This window comes from Sparus aurata, chromosome 22 (assembly GCF_900880675.1).
Source record: "Sparus aurata chromosome 22, fSpaAur1.1, whole genome shotgun sequence".
Classification (NCBI taxonomy): domain Eukaryota; kingdom Metazoa; phylum Chordata; class Actinopteri; order Spariformes; family Sparidae; genus Sparus; species Sparus aurata.
The window spans coordinates 13,824,079-13,847,497 of NC_044208.1; the positions used below are offsets into that span (position 1 = coordinate 13,824,079).

At 39.8% G+C, this 23,419-nt stretch overlaps 1 protein-coding gene across 2 annotated transcripts; it reads right to left on the reverse strand.

The window, feature by feature from the left end:
• Positions 1-195: 195 nt before the first annotated feature.
• fntb (farnesyltransferase, CAAX box, subunit beta) lies at positions 196-22,535 on the reverse strand. 2 transcript variants are annotated; one of them, XR_003982502.1, is made up of 12 exons: positions 22,037-22,535; positions 20,289-20,353; positions 16,387-16,459; positions 14,141-14,232; positions 11,343-11,489; positions 10,187-10,270; positions 7,938-8,024; positions 7,703-7,832; positions 4,201-4,333; positions 2,905-3,012; positions 2,635-2,749; positions 196-761 (listed from the first exon to the last, which is right to left on the reverse strand). XR_003982502.1 is itself a non-coding variant. In XM_030406023.1 (12 exons), the coding sequence occupies exons 1-12, from the start codon at positions 22,133-22,135 to the stop codon at positions 594-596; spliced, it is 1,305 nt and encodes a 434-aa protein (XP_030261883.1). In that variant the 5' UTR covers positions 22,136-22,531; the 3' UTR covers positions 275-593. The 2 variants fall into 2 exon arrangements, 1 of the variants encoding a protein (XP_030261883.1); XM_030406023.1 differs by having other exon boundaries at positions 275-761; positions 2,901-3,012; positions 22,037-22,531.
• Positions 22,536-23,419: the final 884 nt, after the last annotated feature.

The window sequence follows — 23,419 nt, forward strand, 5'->3', positions numbered from 1 at the left end:
AAATATCCCAGCATTCAAAATGTAAGTCCAGCAATGCTAAAAATAAACGATATACACCATGTTTAGAATTGTAACTGTCAAATGTAAACTCTACTGTCTCAGCAACAAAATGGAGGATCTGACCTCAAAGTCCTTGGTTGTAGTTACAGCTCTGCTTTAGTATAATCCTGTTTTTTAGTTTAGATTTTTTTTTTATTTAGCAGAACCTATTGAAGCACTGATTCATCTGAAAGGTTCCCAAAGTGTGTACCTTCATTAAATGGCTATAAAGCAATTCACAACACCATTATAAAAAGTTTTATTAACTTCCGTGAACTGTAACTTTAGAAAGTTTCACTTTTATTTCAGACAATGAAAACGAGAGGCATTGCAAGCAAAAACTCAGCTGAATGCGAAGCTGTCCAGAACCGACTGTCGACCTTTAACTCAGGCAAACTGCTCCTAAACTCCAGCCCTCGTTTCTACTGAGGGTCGACCCTCGAACCACTTCTCCGGGCTTGTCTACGACAGACCTGACCGCTGTTTGCTGGTTCGAGTCCTTTTCCCAAGAGTTGGCAGGTTCCACGCGCAGTGACGTCTCTTCTGAGGACTAACTAGGACTGATGGTCTGCTGATCCAGAGGTGGAGGCGGAATCCTCCGGTCTGTCGCCAGCGGAGGCAGCGGGCTGCTTGTTGACGTCAGGGACGGGCAGCCGGAGGAAGTGCTGCACGGCCTGAGCCACCTTCTCTGGACAAATGTTGTAAACTGGATGAGTCGGGGCCTAAAGGAGGGAACAACAAGTCATTATCTAATCTTTTTACAGTTTCACTCATACCTATTCTGTACGTCTTAACAATTACAGTTCACCGTGACCTGACTCCACTGTTCACGGAGACTCTTCGTTGATTTCATTCAGAGTGAAATAATCAGTTTCTTTAAACACTTCTGCACTGTATTTAAATAGTAACACGTGGTCTAAATGCAGACACTATTTGAGAGCCTATTTGTTTGATTTAAATGCATGTTGTCTTTGTATCTACTTTTGTTTGTCTTCACTTTGCTGTTTTTTGTTGTTTTGTTGAGTTAAAGTTTGCGTTGTATACTTAGAAATTGAACTAAAATCTTATTTTTAAAACACTCTTCTGCATTTTGTCAGCCCTGTGTTGTGGCGGCAGAAAAAAACAGTGCAATCCAATCTAACGCAACACGGCCACAGACGAAGCCTCTGGAATTTCCAGAGTTGAATCGACACCCAACTGGTGACGTATCCAAAAAGGAGAACAGATTCTTGTTTTATATCTATTTTAGGCATTTATTCATCTACATTACATTCTGTATTTTCTCTCCAAACTGTATTTAGATATTTTTGTTATAAATGTTGTAATATACATTTTTCTCATTGCAGTATTTTGTATTTTATTTTGGAATATTGGATTAGCAATTATTTGAACATTCATAACAGGATACTTTTTGATGTATTTGTACCTCTCCGTCCGATGAAACATTTCTGATCAGTTAAAATCTTAAATCATCTTAATCATTAACATCCCTATTCTGCCACACGTTTGTCGGTAAACGGACCAAAGGAAAGAAAAAAAAAAAAAAAAAAAAAGCGGTCCTAGATTCTGACCTACACCAATACAAGATACATCCTCAACCTCAGAGGCAGTGTTGAAGCTTGTTAAGATATTACTTTAATAAATCTGAAAGTCACCACTGCCAACAGCACAGAAGTAAAAGTAAATTACACAGAATTAAATGCATGTATATAATGCTACTCCAATAAATGTGGTAAAAAGTACTCCATACCGTAGTCGAGTGGAAGTTTAAAGTATAAAAAAAAAAGAAGGAAATCCTCAAGTGAAGGACAAGTATGTCAAACATGTACTTGAATATATTTCCATCACTGTGAAGAGTAGATATGCAAACGCATGTAAGCGTGGGCAGATTTACTGTAACCAGCTGTCAGTGTGAGTAACACAACAGGAAACAGGAAATAAAAGCAACTGCGCGGCCGCTGACATCTTTTAAGTTAAACCACATCTCGATTACTTAAAACTCCACTAAACAACCGCTGCTTCTCCTTTTATATCTGCATCAAAGTGGGACAAGATCAGGGGATGGGAGCCTCGGCCGTCACACTGAAGATATGAAGCATGTGATGCATATAAAGGAGCAGAAATGAAGAACAGTGTGGTCCTCTCTCTCGACTGTCTAAATTCATAGCAAATGTTTCTGCTAAACTGGCAGATTAAAAGAAGCCGGCAGTTTAATAATTTACAACATGGTGGAATAAATCAAAGGGTTCAAGTGCATCAGAGGCAAAATGAGCCTTTGATGAGACTTTTTTTTTAAAAAGGCGCTCAGTTAATTTGATATACTTGAATTTTTGTCTTTTCACTTTCAAGGACCTGCAGACAAACATTACTGCTGCAGACGCTGTAACACCAATCAAATCGTCAAAACTGATCATCGCGCTGTTTGCCAACAAAGACAACAACACTTGTAGGAGTAATGCTCGTCTTTCCGGAGAATAAAAGAGGTTTTGATGATTCTCTTAAAAAAACCACGAGTGGTTGGATTTAAAGGAAGATGAATCCTTCCCCATCAAAAAGTAAGCCATTTTTTAATTAATCCAGCCGTCTTCCCCTCACCAATCTGTTCTCCTCCCTGCCGAGGATGATCTCATGGTGGAGGTCCACGTTCCCAAAGTGCTGTGCGATGGAGAGGCCGCTCAGGCAGTAACACGTGTGGTAGAAATCTCTGGATCTGGACACACGAACACACAACACGAGACACTCATGTGCATGAGTACAACAAAGTGAATCACACCTGATTGTGTGTAGAGTGTTCCAGCCTTGATATGTGGGGGTGGTGTACGTGTGTGTGTGTGTGTGTGTCCAGATGGTGTGGAACTGACTTGCCAGGCTTATCCAGGAGCCCCCCTGTTGGGTTCTGACAGCACAGGAGGATGTACTCCTGCAAGGCCTGCTGCTCGAACATCCAGCGCTGCCGACTCAGCTCGGACTCTCCTGAACAAACAGACCAATCACATTCAAGAATCTCATTTTAGACTCATTGGCGGCTGCTACTCTCGCTAGTCAGCACCAGAAATACTAGTGTAGTCTAGGTTAAAGGTGCATTATGTAGTTTTGGGGGAGAAATCATTGATACATTTCAAAATCTGAGACCAGCTTGTTTATTCAGTGATGAAAAAGAAAACTGCCTCCGAGTTTTTATTATTACCTTAATAATATTCAAGTCTTACATTTCTGAGTTGTAATTTTTTCTTAAAATATACCTAGTGCCCCACACATGTTATTATTCATCTATTTTATTAATTCATTTTCTTTACTAGTCAAATGTTGCTTCACAAGAGATGAACGTGTGATCCCAACGTTGAAAACGGGGGTTAGCTGTTGCGTCTCAGATGCTCCGCAGTGAGCATCTGAGACTACGCAACTATACGCAATTTTTTTTACCGACATCATTTTCCTTCAGTGTTTCATGTGTATGTGCAAGATCTTAAAAATCAAAAAGTCTGCGCCAAACAGAAGCCCCTCTCTCCCACAAACACCTGCATCACTAGTCCAGCCTTTAATTTTGTGACTTATTACGATGGATTCTTTACCAGAAGTTCTACATAGTTGCAAAAACAGAAACAGGAGCTCAGACGGAGGGAGAATATGAAATAGGATGTGTTTTTTGAGCACTGAAGCATGAGAACCTATTCTACTAATTCTCCTGGATGAATTTATGACCCTGAAAATGAGCATTATGTTTCCTCTAATGTAGTCAAACGGGGCATATTATCAGCAGCTTTGTTTGCAATTCTGCTTGTACGTTTCATTTTCTGAGCGCTGCTTGAAGATCTTGTTAACTGCAAACTGCGATCAATAAACTTTAAAATGCAAAAGGAGATAAACTGTGTGTGAAACTCACATAAAACTGTCTGGTTTCAGGTTGAAAATAATAGAGCCAACAGTATATTTCCAACAGCTGAAATTACCTTTGTGTAGCTCACTTACATGGAGGAAAGAGCATTCTTACTTCGAGACTTAGAGGACTTTTAGGGAGAAAAGGGTTAGAAAAACAGCAGTGATCTGAGTTTTGAGTAGAAAAGAAGTGCACCAACTGGTGAGTTTTTACAACTCATGAGGAAAACTTTGTTAGAAAGCATTCCTGACCTCAGGCCTCAACTATGACTGAAGATACAGTACCTTCTTTGAATAAGGCTCTGTGGAGCAGAGGTAGGAGTCCAGCCTGCCAGAAAGAGTAGCAGCCGTCCACAAGTTTGTTGCAGCGGCCCTGGAAGCCTCCCTCGAATCGCATCTGTCTGCTGACCACCCACCGCTGAGGAGGACAGACCACACATTTAGCACACATTAGTGTCGTCACGATGCTGGAATTTCCAACTGCGACGCAATGCCCTGAAAAATATCGATATATAATACCACTTTCAATACCGTGAGGAAGAACTGACAGAGCATACAGGGCATCACCGTTTGGATTTTAATTAAAAGGAGGAAGGTAAACCTTCCTGAACACTTCGAGTGACAGAGCAGTTCTGAAACCCCTCAGGGTCTCACAGGACCAGAGACGCAGGAGAAGAAATGAAGGAAAGCGGGGTGTTAAAATTGTCAAAGTGGGAGGGGAATTTGCAATATCATTGTCATGGAAACCGTTAATTGGTGCGCATCCAGTGTCGGTGGCTTGGATTGAGTAATTATGGAATATTGTGTTTGACACCAGCTGGGGTCTAATCTGTCAGAGGGAAGAGGGAGGACAGTGTTTATCTTATTAGTGTTAGCTCAGGGGTTCATTTCCTGCTTAGAAATGTGTGTCGTGTTCAATGTGAGTAAGAATGACTAAGTTTTATCCGGCAGAGAGACTTTAAACATCATTATTTCACAAATGTTGTGGAAATCTGATCCGTCATGTGACATGATGTCTCTGATCAGTAAATCTACATCATAAATGCTTCATGCGTGCCGCTGCCGAGAGTGTGTATTTCATTAGAACAGACAGACTGATCACTCATTGACCAGGCTTCATCGTGGGTAACATGCGGCTTCCCTTTTCTCTGCGCCTGACAGGCAGCGCTCTTTAAAAAAAGCCGTCATTGTTTTCACTTGTTTGCACAAACCTCTCCGCTCTTCACTAGATTGTTAATTGTCATCTTTGAATATGGAACCTCAGTAATGCAGAGTAATAAATACAACAAGGCCACATCAATCCGAGCGCTGCCATCAACGTGAATCTTTTCTGAATGTTAATGTTTAATTCATTCTCTCGGGGATGACAACTGGGGCTATGTAACAGCGCGTGACTCATCCTGCATCGCTCGAGAAAGGACAACTTCATAAAAGCCATTTTTGTTCACACCCACTCAAATACCGCATACTGTTCAGGAAACAAAATGGTTGTTCAATAAGAAGAACTACACCGTATGTAAATTATTGTAGTGCTGCTGCAGATCTGAGGCGAGATTCTTCAGACTGATGTGTTCTCGTCTTATGATACAGGCATTTTTTAGTCTCCACTCGCTCTGAAAGCTGGGGCTAAAAAATGTGCTGAAAAATGAGTCATCATTTTTTAAGCCCCACCGAAACATTTTCAAATGTCTTGTTACAATTCTATAAAACAGAGAAAGACAACAAATTAGTGCCACAGCTAACATTTTGTTTTCAGTGTTGATCATGTTCATCTATTGATTAATTCTTGATTTGTTGTTTGGTCCATAAAATGTCATAAAATGATGAAAAATGGCGATCAGAGGCAGATGGAAAGTGACAGAATGATATAAAACTAGATTAAAACATACATGCACAAATGACCATGATGGATAGTTCCAAAGGGTTATTGCACTCAAATCTGAAACACACAATGTGTTCTGTAGATTATTTTTCTGCCAAATTATTGCACTATATAGGACTTATGTCAGCAGAGGCGAAAGTGTACAGCAGGTGAGTCCAGCTGCTGGGGATATTCTTGAGCTGGTGTCAACTTACAACTTTAACTGAAGCACAGCGGACCGTCCCCGCCCCCGTCTGTCACCTCCAGCTCCACTGACACTCAGGTTAAACCCCCCAGACAGAAGTCTGTATTTACAGAGCTTCTCCGGGGTACACACAGGGACACAGGAAAACTCCAGAGGCCGTGCACTGCTAAACTTCGGCTGCACGGTTGTTTAAAGAAAAAGGGATGCTTTACCGGCCTACCTAAACAGGTTTTCACATGCAAATGTGACTTTGTGATCACACAGAATTTGAATAGATGCTGTGATGGTGGTGACGGTATGAGGGCAGTTGCTGGAGGGGCATTTTACATCCTTGATACTTTGAATATAAAGTGGTATTTAATCCTGAATGATGACCCTAAACATTGCCTAACAGACTCTTGTTTCTCCTTTAAATAGCAGGTAAAAGAAACATGCTGGAGACGCACACCATCTCTTCTTCCCCAGATGACCTGAAGCTAACAGCGAAAGATTTAGTGCTATTTATACACCGTTTTCCATGGTCGCTAATCCTCTTTATTTAGAGAAATTTGTATGCCATATTAATCATTCATGAAGGTCTTGGATAGCGACTTAAACGTGTGAATATTACTAACACTATTATTATTGTCGTTGGCCCACTTATCTTACCCTTCTAAGGCATTAAAAGTGCAGCCAGTGCACCAGTTCTGATGTTCTGTCACGCTAGTTCTACCAGCACAGGAAGTATCACCTATATTCATTTCCCCAGTAACCTACCCATGAAACTGGTGGATAAAATGTCAGAAAATGGTAAAGAAATGCCCAAGATGACGTCCCTCAAATGTCTTGTTTTGTCCACAACCCAAATATATTCAGTTAACTGTCACAGAGGAGTAAAGAAACCGAAACGTATTCACACGTAAGAGGCTGGGTTAATAATTAAAAGCTGACGAGTGATTAGTGTTGCAGCTCTAATCCTTCAACTGTATTTTCTGGCACTTTGAGCACCACAAGCTGAAAATACACACATCACTACCGCACATACCTCCAACACTTGGCAGCTCAAACCAGAACAATCTAGGTGGATAAACAGCACTGCAGATACAAGTTTTTGTTTTATAGGGTGAACTGTTCTTTTAATTCATGTATTTTGCTGCAGAGTCCTTGAACACAACACTATAGCTCTTACCACACTGAAGCCCCAAAGCTGCTGTTCTGATCGCTTATGTCTCTAGAATAAGTCAAATGACAGAAGACTGCGCCTAGTGGCGTCATACAGAACTAAAAAGTGTCAAAGTGTCACTAACAGCTGAAAATGATTCTATGAGACAGAAAATGTTGCTGAAATCAAATTCAAGGAAACTGATGAACCACAAAATAAGCGAAAAGAAAAGCTGTGATGTTTTGTACCGACACGTTTCTTCAGCAGACATCATCAGACCTCTGACTTGATGAAATCTCGCTCTGGGTTATGACATTAGATTTTTATTTTATCACAGCGGTGTGTTTCCGCTTGGCCCTTCAGCTGCCTATTAAAGGGATATTGCTGCAGCACAAAGGCTCTGTTGTGACGGACACTGATAGCATCTTTTTTGTCCTTAAACTCGAGCCCAAAGCAGAACCTCAGGTTATTCTGGGCAGGGGGATGTTTCATGTTTCCCTCATACCCGTTATTTTTTCCTTGAATGACCGAGAAATGCGGCCGTTATTGTGAAAATGTCGGACGATGGGGGTTTTCTCACCAGCAAGGCTTTGAGATCCAGCATATGTTCTTTCCCCAGGATGACGAGGGCGGCTGTGCCACAGAAAGTGTAGCCACCGTGGGCCTCCAAACCTGGCACCCCGCTCAGACCGCCCTCCCAGTTCTGACAGCTGGAGACACAGGAAACGGTCAATAAAACAAACTCCCTGGTTTATGGACAAAATGGAGGCACAAAACGGTCTTAAATCAATACGAGTGTTGGTGGTGGGATGTACCTGAGGATCCAGTTGGTCGTGTTCTCAAACAGCTTTGGTGTGAGGATGTTTGTGAGCGATGCTACAGAGGCTGCACAATATGCGCTCCTATAAAAAAAAGGGAAGAAAACACAGATGTGGGTGAGCAGGAAGGCTCCTCCTACACTTACATGATATCTTCCAAAGCATCGTATTTTTAGACTGCCAGCGCACCAAATATAAACATCTAGTTTGTGTTTTAGCCGGTCATACTGTCAAGTGCTCATGGCTTTTATGTCTTATGATTTACTCTGTTGGAAGAAAACTGTAAAGATTCGACCCTTGGAATTCAAAGATGAGGCTCATACTAATTTATATTTATCATTAAAATCAACAAGTCCCCTAAAGAGAGCAGAAACAGCGGTGAATTTACCAATCTAACAAGCATCACCTGTGCAGCCAGAGCCTGATGTGTTTAAGTGACATATCATCATTACAGTGACCTTGAGTGTAGTAGTTGTGGTCAGGACATTTTTAACTGAATATGATATCACACACATCTTTACTGGTTTGTGGATAACAAATAAAAAGTGTCATTCTTTCGGACAATGTCAGCGTTGCCGGGGACAACGCCACACTAACTATAGTATGAAGACAGCGGCAACTCTTTAATTAAGGGCAGAAATATAAACCACTGAGCAGTCGCTCATTAACATACATGTTAGTAGCATATTGGTTCTTTATTAGTCATGCTAAAACACTTAATAATGCCTCATTCTGATTCTCATTAAGAGTTTCCCTCCATAAGCTCTAGATATTCTACCTTAATAACACTTCATAAATGTGGTTTGTAACAGTATGCAGTAGGTGGCAGAATGGACCTTTAAAGGTGGTTTGTGGAGAAGAAGAAAAGGAAGACGAAGGAGAAGAAAGAGACAAACACGAAGAACACAAATGTCTACAACCTACACGACAGATCGCAGTAGAGCACTGAAACAATAAATCATCTTCTCTCACTCCATCTTAACTCTTTTTTTACCCTCAGCTGTACAGAGACTACAGGATATTGACTTATCTTTAAAATATATTATGTGAAATTAGCTGTTATCATATAGATCTTACTAATATTCATGCTAATAAGGGCCTAGTAAATGGTTAACATGTGAACCTTATATAATATATTCCATACCCTGTTATTTGTTTATACTGAAAATGTATATGTTACAAATAGGGGCCACAAATCAATAGTTCCCTTCTTTTTTTTTTTACAGGCGCAGTTCTTTCCAAAAACAGCTTGGCACTTTAGCAAACATTATTCAAACAGGAGTAAACAGTCCCAACTGCACAAATGCACTATTTTTAGCTGCAGATTAATCCACATTTACTGCTCTGGTGAGTATTGGCAGCAGCAGGATGGTGTGTGTGTGACTGACTCGCATCAATGGCCGTGTTGAAGAAGGAACATGCGTTTATGGCTAATATAGGTCTACAGAGCAGAGGGCTTTAGTCGGATAAGTTCATTGTTAGTTTTGGTCTTTTCAAGGGATTTGTTGACGGTAGTAAAATATTGAATATCACCAGACTTATCCTAAATGAAAAGTGGGTTTAAGCAAATCCTTCTGCTTCTTTAGGCCAATAAATCCACTGGATTACCTCAGGAATTAATACAAGGCTGCTCACGAAAAGTTGACATTTTGGAGATGCGAGGTGTTCACAGGACGGCGACGGATAAGCGAACCCACGAGAAAGGAAAAGAGTTTAAATAAAACATAACGATGGTGGCGCATTAATTGGTTGGCAAGTGAGAGCGGCGCCCTCTGAGACTGAGAAAGTTACTTTGACTTTTTTCCGGTTCTTTGTTGAAAGAGAGAACGACACCTCAAAGCTGCTTATTAAAGCCCTGCTGCTCCACATAGCAGATTCAAAAGGGAGACGACCTGACACACAGGAACTCAAATATAATAAATGCACTCTTATGCAAGAGAGATGTGGGTATTTCTCTTCTTCTATCAACACTGAAAGGGAAGATAAAGAGCAACAAAGGAAAGGGAGATAAAAAGTTTTCAGAAATGTCCCACTTATTTGGTGAAACGACTAGAATTCATCTGACTGTCACACAACAAATACACAATAACGAGATACCGAATATGCTCCTAATTGAAACTGCGATGTGTGTTTTTCATTTTGGTGCTTTATGGATGTCATTGTGTGGTGCTGACAAACAAAATGATACAGTAAGAATAAAAAGGACGAAACTGAACAAACAGGTGGCGTCGTCTCCTGGTGCTCACCTGACATCCACCTCCCCTCCGACGTGCATCACGAACGAGCCGTCTGGCTGCTTCACTGACCATAGGAAATCTAACAGCTTCTCCCTGGAGAGCAGACATGTATGTGGTGAGGAGAGGAGCAGGAGAGTAGAGGATATGGATTGGGTGAAGGAGATAAGGAGAGAGAAAGAACGTGGGAGGGAAACGGTTGAGATTTAATCGAGCACTAATAAAAAGGCAACACACAGACGTTAATAGCTTCACAGAATAAGCACAGAAATTAGTATTAAAACTTCATCTGACGTCAACTCTAAATGCTCGGCTGCTGGTTCATACGATATGTCTGCAATGTTCTGCCTGAAGTGCTTCATCATCGAACATCGAAGTCTAAACATCATTAGACAGCCACTGATAAAAAGCTTCGAAATGTGGGAATACTCATAATTACTTTATACCATGAAACTGATCCAACGGAAAAAAGCTCTCATTTAAAAAAAAAAATCTTTTTCACTTAGACGGCACAAGGCGTTTTTCTAATTCTACTAACTGCAGCAAATTGTTTAACTCCAAGTTATCTCTCTCTCCGACAAAGTCACCATGACAAACTGCTGATCTTGGCATCTGAAGTGATTTTCTCGAGCCTTGAGTTACAAAAAAGATAAAAATGTCTCGAGTTTTGTTGATTCTAAATACTGCTGAGGACAAAATGTACACTCTACATCAAAGCTGTCTACTATATCACTTGGCACTCTGCTAAAGTTTTACATTCAAATATCTTGAGCGAAGCTTTAAAGCACAAATCATGCAAGTACGTTCAAGGTACCCGAACCAAATATGTTATCTAGACTTTATCCTCACATCTAAAATTGTTACTAGAACTGAGTCTCTGAACAATAAGGTTTAATGTATTCCTTTATACCCAAAGCAATCAATTTATATAGTGACTCTAATTATTTTACCCGGCTGTTCATATTAACTCTGATTGTATCCTTTTAATCATGATAATAAATGCTGGGTTAGGGTTTAGTTTGAGGTCTGTACGACACAAAACAATCAACTACCCATCAACCAGTACGTCTTTCTGAAGTCTGCTTTTGTAGACACCTTTCTATGTTCTGTGAAGTTGTGTTTTTACCACCACAGTTATACTCTGTGTAGTCTTAGACAGAGACTGTACCTGTCTATAATATTATAGGCCTCTTCTGTGCCGATGATACAGAGGGCGTTGACAGCAGCATAGGTAGGTGCGAGGTGGGCGTGTTGTCCTGGTCCTCCAGCAAACCCCCCCGTCGGGCTCTGACAGCGAGCCAGAAACTGACACACACTGTGAAGGGAAGAAGAAATAACGTTATTCCACAAAACAATGTTTAATTGTAGTTCATGTTGTACGTTTGAGTGTGTACTTAAAGAAATTGTTTCCGATAAGATCCAAAAACAAATGCAAGCGCTTTTCTTCTAAAAACCTCACTTGGACAAACCAATTCTCTTAAACATTACACACAAACGGCAGCATAAATCCACCAAACATCTGCATTTTAGGCCTACACTCAGCAGGCTGTAAAGTGAGCACCACTGGCTCAGACTTCTTGCTGATGTGGCACCGAGCTGAGACCTCCTCAACCACAGATTCCTTTCTTTTCCGTGCTTCGTGCACAAAGCTGCTTCTCACATCAACGTCCTCTTCATCCTCCGCCATGGAGAGAAATCACAAAGCTGCGAGCATGACTCGAGCCAACTGAGTTGGAAGAGAAACCTACATTAACTTTGGCCAACCGGTCCAGTGCCAATACTGACCTGAGAACAGTGTACACTTCATGGGATAGAGAGAGCAATCTGTTGTAGGTTGCATTGTTAGAAATCCTTGAAGAGGGCCTGTGTGTGCGTTTGTGTGTGTGTGTGTGTGTGTGTCACACTGGCGCCGGCCAGTGCCAGCCGGTGAGTTGGCATCCCTCGCAGTAATAATGAGAGTGTGGGTTGGCAGCCTGGCATCGCCACTCGCTCCAGGGTTTGCAGTGTTACTTCGGACTGGCAGTAATTCAATCGAGAGGCATTCTGGTGGCGATACGAGCACCACGGTTTGTCGTTACAGCTGCATGAACATAATACACCTGTCTGTTCTGCTCAATACTTCCATCAGACTTGTTGAGTGGTCACGATAATTTGAGTTTAAATGTTATTTCACTGCTTCTTGCATCAGCACCATGATTATTGATTAGTGTAGTGTTAGATTGCAGATACAAATTAAGGTATATTGTTGCTGATGTGGAAACAATAAAAGGAAAAAAAAATCTATGTTAATGCTATACTAGAAAAATAAGCTATATTCTGGGCACGTGCAGTTAACTCATTTTGTCTATCTCTGATGATTTATTTGGTTTGGATGATTTTATAAAAACTTGAGTAGAGACGTAGAGTCTGAGAGGGAAGAAAAAGTTCTTTGTAATATTGTATTTAAAAAGGGCCACTATGTAGTTCAGGAGAAGAAATTCAAACTCAGAATTTACAATATTAATGAGGTAATGATACAAACTCAGGAATATTTATTTTTCTCCATAAATGTATAAACAAGCTGCTGTCAGAGGAAAATAAGGTCATCAGAACACTGTTTGAAGCCAGAAAGGTGGCAGGGTCCGCCACATATAAACAAAAGTAAAACAGTATGAAACTGAGTTTTAAGTTTGATTAAAATGTCTTCTAAAAAACTACATAGTGGACCTTTAACAAGTGATTTAAAATTTTTCTTGTTCACGACTGCAATGGCATCTTCAGCCTTAACACCAATGCAGATGTGTGCGCATGTACAATAAATACAACCTGACGCAGCAGATGGTTTCTTAAAAAGTTGGTCTTAGAAACTGCACTTCAAAAAGCGAACCATGTGTCTAACAACATCTATCACGGGCTAACTCCAACCAATCAGATCAACAGTAGGAGAGCGCTACCCCCAGTAGAGCCAGTTGCTAAATCAAACTCTTACCATAGTTAGTCTCGAAAGGCCACAGAAGGTTGTCTGAAACTTTGTTGACTATATTTGTTATTACTTCACTACAGCACTTTTAACATTTACATTCTAAAATAATATATGTATCCCAATAATTTCTATATTGGCAGATTAAAAAAATTAATTTGTTATTGACCCCTGCCCTTCACGAGAAATCCGTTACTTGATTAATAGGTTTGAGAAACCCTGTACAATAAGGTTTGGTGAGAAGAGGTGTATTCAGTTGGTTGCAACTTGTAGCCTCACCACTAAATGTCGCTACATCCCACACACTGGACATGTAACATCTTGTGACCTGGAAATAAATGTTGTCACTTTCACATGTTAAATGTGTATTCCTGTAGGCCAGCCATCCACCAAGTATGTTCCGCAAGAGCCCCCTCATGGTCTGTGAGTTGATTTGGTAAAACGTCATGTTCTAAATTGAGCGTTGTATGTGGTACTGAGCGGCTCAAAGCCTGGTAGTGAGTAGGATAGCCTCATTATCATCATTATATTTGGATATAATTTGTAATATACATATATATAAATATATTGTTTTTGGGGATGTTGGGAATTTAACACTAGGTGGTCAGAGAAACACTGCTGAATGCCCATAAATTAATCAAATAAAAAAAAAAACAATATTGCGTCACACAAATCCATGTGCATATGGCATTTGCATTATCACTTATAATATATATACTGCAGCACACAATAAAGAATGACTACAGCTTCTACTGTTGTTGCAGTTGGACCTGCTACAGTTAATTATCTATCAAACTTTGGAATTAGAACAACATTTGCTTGACTACAGTAATTAGGAGACTAATTTAATGCTAATAAATAATAAAAAAATCCTTGGCACCGCAAAGGCTTTATTTGGCTCCATTAATGCCCCTTGGTAGTGCTAAGTTGTACAGTCCAAGTCCAAGTGTGTGTGTGTGTGTGTGTGTGTGTGTGTGTGTGTGTGCGCCTTTGCGTACGTGACTCACTCTGAGGCTACTGCAGCAGGAATGGGCTCCTCTAGTAACTCCAGACTGTGAAGGATCCAGAAGCAAAGCCACGGTCTGCTAGCATCCAGACACTGCTTGCACAAAGACACACACAATACACACATCACATGATCAGATGGGCATCAGATGACCAATTAGAGCAGTAAAAGATCCGGTGAGATCAGTTGGCCGGAGACAGAGTGGACACACAGACAGAGAGGGGGAAAATAACAGCTGACAAAATGTAAAAATATCAGATTCAGCAGCTGGTGAACATGTAATGGTGTTTATAATATAAACAATACAATCTTTTGTACCGTTTTTATGAGGGGTGGGAATCTCTTGGCACCTCACGATTCGATTCGATTCTGATTCAGAGGTCAACGATTCGATTCTAAACCAATTCTCGATGCATCTCGATGCAGCAATTTTATGTACATTTCCATGCATCATTTAAAAATAATTAATAATTAAATCTGAGTTTGCTAATCACTTCCTACTTTTTTCTCACTGTGTGACTACTTGGTACTTTCAAAGCAAAGCATTTGTAATGATCCATACTTAATTTACTTCCAATATATTTGATTAATAAAACAAATGAAAGAAATGTGGCAAGTCAACTGGAAGGTTACATTTGCTAGCAAACATGCTGCTTTGCAAAGAACCAAAAGGAAAAGAAAAGTGTTCCTGTAGCAGCATACATGTTACAGTACATTAATACAGCTGCAGCTGGTCGACGGTCGATACAGGTGTTTGTATCACAGGTTGATCTGGACGTCTCACACTTTGCCACACCTGACTGACCTCACGCTGAGTTCGGGCTGGATTTCAACATACTGTGCAGGCTGTTTGACAGTGTACAGTTTTCACATCGACTTGGATTCAACTTAATAACGATGTATGCGGCTGGGAATGATGGCTTTAAGTAACCATTTGAACGCAGTGCGAAATGACAGAAATACCCGATAGTTAGTTACAGGTGTCACAAGTTCGAATCGATTATTTTTCCCACCCCTAGTTTTTATATAACAGAAATATATTACAGAGTATTGTGACTCAGCTTTCAACTTCCATTGCCAATTCTTTTTTAACACTGCTGCTCCGTTGCTGTCAATGCGGCTTCAAAGGAAACTAAGAAAATTATCAAATCTGCAGTCAAATCAGTCTGAAAGGGAGCTGGAGGCTGGGCAGAGAACACATGGTCGTCGCTATCTTTTTTTATGGCCAAAGTATAGAACAGCTAACACGCACACACACACACACAAAAAACAGGTGAGGTGACCTTCCCGAAAGCAGACAAGCATAGTTTTTTGCAAAGTGAGTACAGTGGTTTTTCTTTTTACAGCAGGGCAAGCCAATCGGACACACATCCAGAGGCAGTGAGTGTGACCAGGGCGGTCACACTCACTGAAGGGCTCAGGTCTACACCGGTAATTACGGACACAGGAACTAATGCAACCTCGGGGTGAACTTCAGTTCTAGGTTTTACGGTATGTTTCATTAGGTTTCACAACTTGCATCACTACAATGATGGTATCTTTTATTTATATAGTTTATGCAAATGAGCAAACTTTCCATTTTGTCTGCATCCAGAGCCCCTCTACTTTTTTGCAAGCAAAAATCCTCCAAAACACGTCCTCGAGTGGATTTCAGGGCTGTTTATCCACTATAGACTGTTGTCCTGCATTTTGTGAGTACGTGTCCACAGACACAAAGACTATATTCGATCTCAATTGAGCAATCAGACCAAACAGTCCAAATTAGGCAGTGGTGATAAACCACAAACAAAGATTCTGTTAATATGCTGCCTATTTCTCAACTAAAATGCAGAAAAATTGGTATTTTAATGTACTGTTCAGCTGCAATAGTGAAAGTTAGTTAAATAACTATATGAACAAATATAAACCAGGATCCTGTTTGTCCATTTCTCGCCTAAAATGTTTTGAAATACATATTTCAGTGTACTGTTTAGCTGTAATATGATACTTTGTTAGCAGCCAGCAGCCAGCGCAGTGCATCCTGGATGTTGTGGGTTATCTAACCTTTTTGTGTAAAAGGGAATGTCAAAGCCCTTCCTCTGTTTTCTCTGTTCATGTGGCACAAATTTGATTATTTATGTCTTTCTGCTGCATAGACAACCCACTTTAATGCAAGGGCCGTCTTTCCAGCAGTGGAATACTTGTTTAAATAGCCGTAAGAGATGTTAAACATGCGTGCTTCTGCTTGCTGGAAGTGTGATACCGTACCTCATAAGCATCTGATAAGTGACGTAAGCCCTTCTTGAGATATTGGTAGTGTTGTTCCCGCAACAACGTCGGCCTGAAGACCAAACACAGGACAGAAGGATCGATTAAAGTCTGAATGCAACTGTCAAATGTCAACAAATATTTAAGAAACAGTTAAAAGAAACCCCTCTGTAAAAATGCTGCTCTTGGCCTTTGCTATTTTACTGTGTAACCTCAAGTCATAATAACACATAATGAAAAATGTTTAAGTAACCTCTTTGTTTGCTTCACACTCGATCATGTCACATAAACATTTTTACTTTACTTATTACAAAGGAACATTAAGATCCCACCCATCCCAGTTTCCCAGGGCTCAAAGTGTCGTGCTAAAACAGTTACTTTTGTTCAACCAACCAACTCTTCATTTACAGTCATACATGACAAAGTAAAGTGACAAATTGAGATATACAAGGGGCTGGAAGGAGAAAATGTGTGACACTTTTGCTTTAAAAATAAAAAAAATCGAATTACATTTTATTGATCTCCAGTCACACACAGTTCCCTTTCATCATTTTAATTTCAGTGTGCTCCACAGGAACAGCAGTGCAACTTTCATCTGCATCCACAGCTTCTAACACACAAACACATATTAATGCGTGTCAGTGAGTCAAAGACAGCTGACACTCCCTCCCTCCCTCCTCATCACCGCCACCACCCACCCAGTCCAATTCCTTGCCTGCCCTTTTTGCGCAGTGTTTGCCACGACGATTGTAATTACACTCTACCTACACAGGGTTAGTCACAGATCGCTGCCCCGAAGTTTCACAGCAGCAATTCTGCAACACAACAACAATCAGGCGGGGAGAACAGGACGAATGCTAAGCAGCTAAAAGCCGGTCCGCCCACTAGAGTATTGTTCATAAAGACGAGTATTCAACTCAACTGTTTAAATGTTGAGAGTGGATCGGGCTACGGTATATTAAAACCTATAATCTCAGTCTCACATTGAGCAGCCTGAAAAAGAGGGAAGAGATACTCTGATGTTTGAAGCTGAATAATAAACTTCCAACTTCTAACCAAATTGTAGGGTTTGGTTTTTGCAGAGGCATCCGCTTTAAAATCTATTATATTTCAGCAGTCTCATCTTGGTTTAAGTGGCATAATTGGCCAATTATGCAACTTTCTTCATGTGACTTTTAGCTGGAGTACAAAGGGATGCATTGTAGCTACCACTGACACAACAAGGTCACGTCCTCAGTTGTGTTTGTTCTCATTTGGTGGTTTAACAACCTGAGGGAAATCATGATCTACAGTCAAAAAACAAGTTTTTTTCCAAGGCTGAATAAAATGTCACATGAAAACAAAATGGGAGGATTTTCTCCACCAAAATCATATCTATTTTTGTGTGTGGAAGTGTGCAAAGGTCCTCATGCAAGGAGGCAGTATTTAAAGAAAATATATCTAAAGCGTTCAATGAATGTAATGCAGAAAGAATTTCAAGAGATTTAAAGAGCAACTCGGCATGAAGAGTGAAGAGAACAAAGTGTTAGCGTGGAGGTGGAAAAAGATGCATTCCTTATATCTAATTAAACCCAATTTAAAAGGCGCACTATGCAGGATCTGTTTTGTTTGTAAAAACTCTAGCAGAAGTTGGCACCTAAACCCCATCTCAATGAGGGACCCGGACAGTGACAGAACAGCAGTCGTCGGGCAGGAAACAGTGAATCATAATTTCTGATTGTGTGACGCCAGTTACACTCTAAAGCACAAAAACAATCCTGTGAGACGCTGCCTTGTTGCCAAATTTTTGTGGGTTATCAGCCAAAGTATACCCTTCATCCTGTCACAGAGAGACCTGTAGCTCTCCGTCACAGAGGAGAGGAACATAAGGTGGGCTAGGGTTTATTTATAGCAACATCATCATGCAGAATATGTCACATCACATGGGAAAAACTTTTCAGATGGGCATTCAAAATTTGAATGTTCAGATTTGAAGACATAGCTAAAACTATTGGGAGCTACAGAATATTACAGCCTTAAAAGAATAAAATAGACCTGCCCTTTCAAATAAAGGCCACAAAAAGAGCGTCTTTGTTTCTTCTACTTCATACCACTATCAAATCACGTAAAGAAAATTTGAAACAATTTGAATTAAAAGTCCAGTGTGTAAGATTTAGTGACATCTAGTGGTGAGGTTGCAGACTGCAACCAAATAAATAACCCTTTACCTTACCCTCCCCTCTAAAGCGTGTAGGAGAACCTAAAATTCCAAAATGTGCAAGGCTCCCTCTGTAGATATAAAAAGCTCATTCTAAGGTAACAAATACAAAACGCATTTTTCATTATGAGAACATATATATGAATGTTGTAAATTCTGCGCCAGAATTTGTTTAGATTTTAGAGAAAAAAAATCTGTCATATAAAATCTGTCATATAAAACGTTACATACCAGTATCGACTGAAAACAAAACATAACAATACCGAAGTTGAAATCTAAGCTTGCATCCTATTTGTTGAATCGGAGTCGAAGCCAAACAGAAAACAGACGATGACTACTCAATGTCAGAATAACATTTATCCTGTAATGGAACCAAATGTATCTCCACGTTGGCTGCAACGTCGCTGACATTCAGGTCCGCGCAGTTGTCATAGAAATGAAATGAGTCACCCCATTAAGAGCGGACTGATGACAGCTGACAGCAGGAGCAAAGTATGTGGGCCGATCAACACACCATTCAGATAACAGCCATCACACATCAGCGCGTGCAGCAGTCTCTGTTGGCACACAGCAGGTGTTTGTGATCAAAAGCAGCCACAGCCAATGAGCAGTGTTCCTGTAAATGTCTCATAATGGCAGCAGATGTAGTCAACATTATGAGTGGCCTATGAATAGATAATGATCATTATTAGTAGAGCTACACATGTTCTGACCAGTTTATTGGTCACATAATGATTTCATACACTATTGAAAGGCTTTCGTGATATACTGAGCTAAGGTCAGACCAATTTAATGTCCTGATTTCACATAATTATTGTACTTACTTCTGACCTGACAGAGACGTGTCTGAAGCGAAGGCAACGTCATTCTCTGTCTTTTACACAAAGATAATGCAGTTCAACGTCTCTTAAAAGATAAGTTTACAGAATTAGTGTTGCGTTCCTGGGTACATTTTTTTAAGTATTAAATAAATAATGTATGCTGCAATGCAATATTTCATAACGCTAAATATTTCATAATGTAATGTATTTCAACAGTCCTAGTTTGTGTCTCCTCGTGAGTATTTTATAATGCATCTATCTAATCAGAAGAAATAATGTATGTGAGACAGAGAGTATTTCCTGGAGCAGGTTTTCTAGTGAATTATGGTGAACATTAATTGTGTGTAAACATCATCACAACCACTAATGGGAAACAACTTGGAGCTAACAGAACAACCCTAACATAAGAATTATGGTGAAAATGATTTAAAGATGCATCATTTTTCTTTGTGTGAAAGACAAGAAGAACAACAAGTAAAAAAGCTCTGTCAATGTGAAACTTGAGAAAAAAAAACGCTGTACTGTTGGTTGGACAAGAAAACGATTTTAAGATGTCTGATGAGCTTTTTTGACACATTTCAGAGATTAATACTAATCGATTTATCATAAAAAAATTCAAAACAACATAAACCACTGTTCTTCAAGTTGTTGGAGCATCTCTCTCTCTCTCTCTCTCTCTCTCTCTCTCTCTCTCTCTCTCGCTCGCTCTATTTTACAACAGTTAAATTATTGTGCATGAACATGTCTGAACTTATGAATATCCCCCATCCAAGGTAAAATTCAGACTTTGGTTGCACATAGAAAGTAAATAGATAAATAAAGAAATATACAGATACTGTGAAAGCACAATATTTCAACAGCATGCGAACGCTCTGGATACTTACTGTGGTAAGCTGTGTATCTGCTTGTAAACACTGATGACTTCTTCAATGCTGCGTTCCACTTTTTTCTAGTCATAAAGAAACGACAGGGAAAGGGGGGGGGGTGTAAACGGTCATTACGAAGAACGTCAGGAGCTCAAGAGTCCAAATAATAAAACTCAGCCTTTTCATCAGCTGGTATTGTCATTAGCCAAACAGAGAGCAGATGTATGGTTTGTACAAGCATCACATACACTACTTAAAACTGGTGAGGGATATTGCAGAGCTTCACTCGAGTGTTTATTCTGTGACATTAGTTTGTGTTTTATGAACATTTTTAAACCCCAAAAAACTGTGACACATTTCATTTGACATGTATTGGTAATCTAGTTTAGTATTACTTAGGGTTAGAGGTTGACTAATTTGGCATTTTCATGGCCAATACCAATACCGATTATCAGAAATCAAGGAGAGTGAAAATGAACTCATTTGCGGTAAAAAGGAAACCCTACATTTCGAAGTACAATTTACTCAAGTATAGGTATTTCCTTTTTCTGCTTCTTTATACTTCCTCCCTACTACATTTGTTTGATTCACGTAGATACAAATCACTTTACAGATTTAGATTATTCAGCATCGATAGGCAAGTAGTTGTGACGTGTCAACAATCAAATGTTTTGTGTGAGTGTGCCAAAGTAGTACATTTTTAATTTGCTTATTTTGTCTGCAATCTGATGGAAAAATCACTGATACTCATAATGGGATAATACTACAATAATCGTCCATGGCCACTGATCTGTCGACCCCTACTTAGAATAAATTTGTAACAGAAATGTGCTTGATATTAAAGATTTAATAGTTTATCATTAAAGGGCAACTCCACCAAATGTATACATCAGAGGGGGTTTACAGACCTTAGGTCAGGGAGTACTACTGCACAGGTGAAGATAGTAGTACAAAGCCTTTTGTGGCTCCAGAGGAAGCTGTATGTAATCTGATATATTGACCTTTAGTGAGGCCACGCTGTCATCAAATTGCATTGTGGGTATTGAAGGCAGATCAGATAAACTTGACAACCCTGTTGGGAAAAACTACACATTGGCTTGTGTAGACTTATCTTTGGCAGTTCTATGCTGCAGTTTCTTGGTACTCTATCAGCTGATGGATTCAAATTTGCGGTTGAGCTAAGGCCAGCACATTTACAATGGAGCTTTATAAATGTCTATAACTAACACACACACACACACACACACACACACACTGTCCACCTTAAATTAAGACAAATAAATAAATATAGCATAAAATCATATATGGTGCCTTCGGTCACGTTTTATTTGTGATAAGCTTCTACTGGACCTGAATCGATTTAACTTAACACTTGGTTAGATATCCAACGTCAATTAATATATTTGTTGGAGTCATGGAAACAGTCGTACAATACATTCACATGGTGTCCGTCCATCCTCTGGCCTGACTGTTTAAGTTACTTAGCTAACAGCTAAGTTAATTCATTCCTAATCCTTTTAAGGTAGAATGCTAGCTACCTAATGCTAAAGTTTGCTCTTTTGGGTTAGCTAAAGCACGGCGACCTCACGAGCTCGAACTAGTTTCTTTTTTTTGTTTTTTAATCACGCAATTTGCTTTTTCATGAGTAAAAAACATTACATGTTGAAGACAGTTGAAACTCTATCACACTTTTCCAAACGCACCTCCATCCACAGTATTAGCATTAGCCACATTACCTAACGAAGCTAATCTGTGCCTCCGCTCACCTGCTCCACTGAAGTCACCGATTCCACCCCGTCATCCACGAACATTTCCGCGGAATGGAACTCGTTGAAGCACCGCAAAGGCGTCGGCACACCGTCCATGATGATGATATGGGCCGCTAGCTTCAGTGGTGCTGAGAATGATGCGGTGCTGTAGGTGCAGTTAGTTTGTTTTGATAGTTCGCTTACTTTCCTGTGGTCCGCTCGCTTCCTGCTGAGTTCGGGGTGGGCGGAAACTGCGCGCGGAGCCGCCGCTACGGCGTCTCCAAGGGAACAAACTCCTTCATTCACTGTCGTGCGAAAGATGACAAGCGAACACACAGCCTCTTGTAGAAGTGTTTGACGCTAGTTTAACAAAAAGACATGTGCTAATGAGTGATTATAAGAGTGTTTGTCTGTATCTTAGTCTCATCTCATCTCTATTCTTTTACTGCTTTTGTATCACTGACGTCGAAAGAAGAAATGCTACCGCGTGCGTTATTTCCATCTTCGATCTGCGTCAAGTAAGCTGCAAACAAAACAAAATGATACCGGAAGTGGGGAGACTTAGCCTTCAAAATAAGGAGTCAATTATTGTCCTTTAGAAAAAAAAAGCTTTTACATGAAAACGTACTTTCTTTATGTATGTTTATGAAGCATTTATGGACCATTATGACCTTGAAGACACAAAGTTGCACTCTCTAGATTTTCACACAGATAGCATGGAGTAGGCTGTGTGCAATGGCCTTTTTATGGTGGCTGTTGAGGTCAAAACAAAATAACATCTTGGAAAACAACGAAATTTCTTAAAACGACATTTCACACAAAAAAACATTTCAGAAAACACACCGAAATTTCATATAAAACAACATTTCACATTTGACAAAATTTCACAAAGCACAACATGATTTCTACATTTCATTAAAACACAACAAATTTTCACATATAAATCAACATTTTTATGAAATCTAGTTAAATTCGTTGTTGTGTTTTGACCTTAATGCATGTTAAAATACATTATATCACTGAGTGTCAGTAGCCTTCATATTGGTAGGCATTTAAACTACAAACAGGTGTAAATTTAATTCACAAATGTAAATAACTATGTACATGTAAGTTTTTTCCCCCACTATTCTGACTTCAGAAACCAGTATAAAATACACAGGTTAAACATTATCCCAACAGTCATGATTTTATAATAATATATTAATGTCAAACTTCATTTTATATAGCACCTTTAAAAAACTAGTTTACAAAGGGCTAGACGATATTACAGAATAAGCACAAACACAAGGAACCTCAGACTAAGCTGTGTTAAAACAAGATGGCAGAGCAGAAAATGTGAATAAGACAAAAAGTCAATATGATAAACTACAAGTTAAAGGAGTTAAAGTAATGAAACAGGCA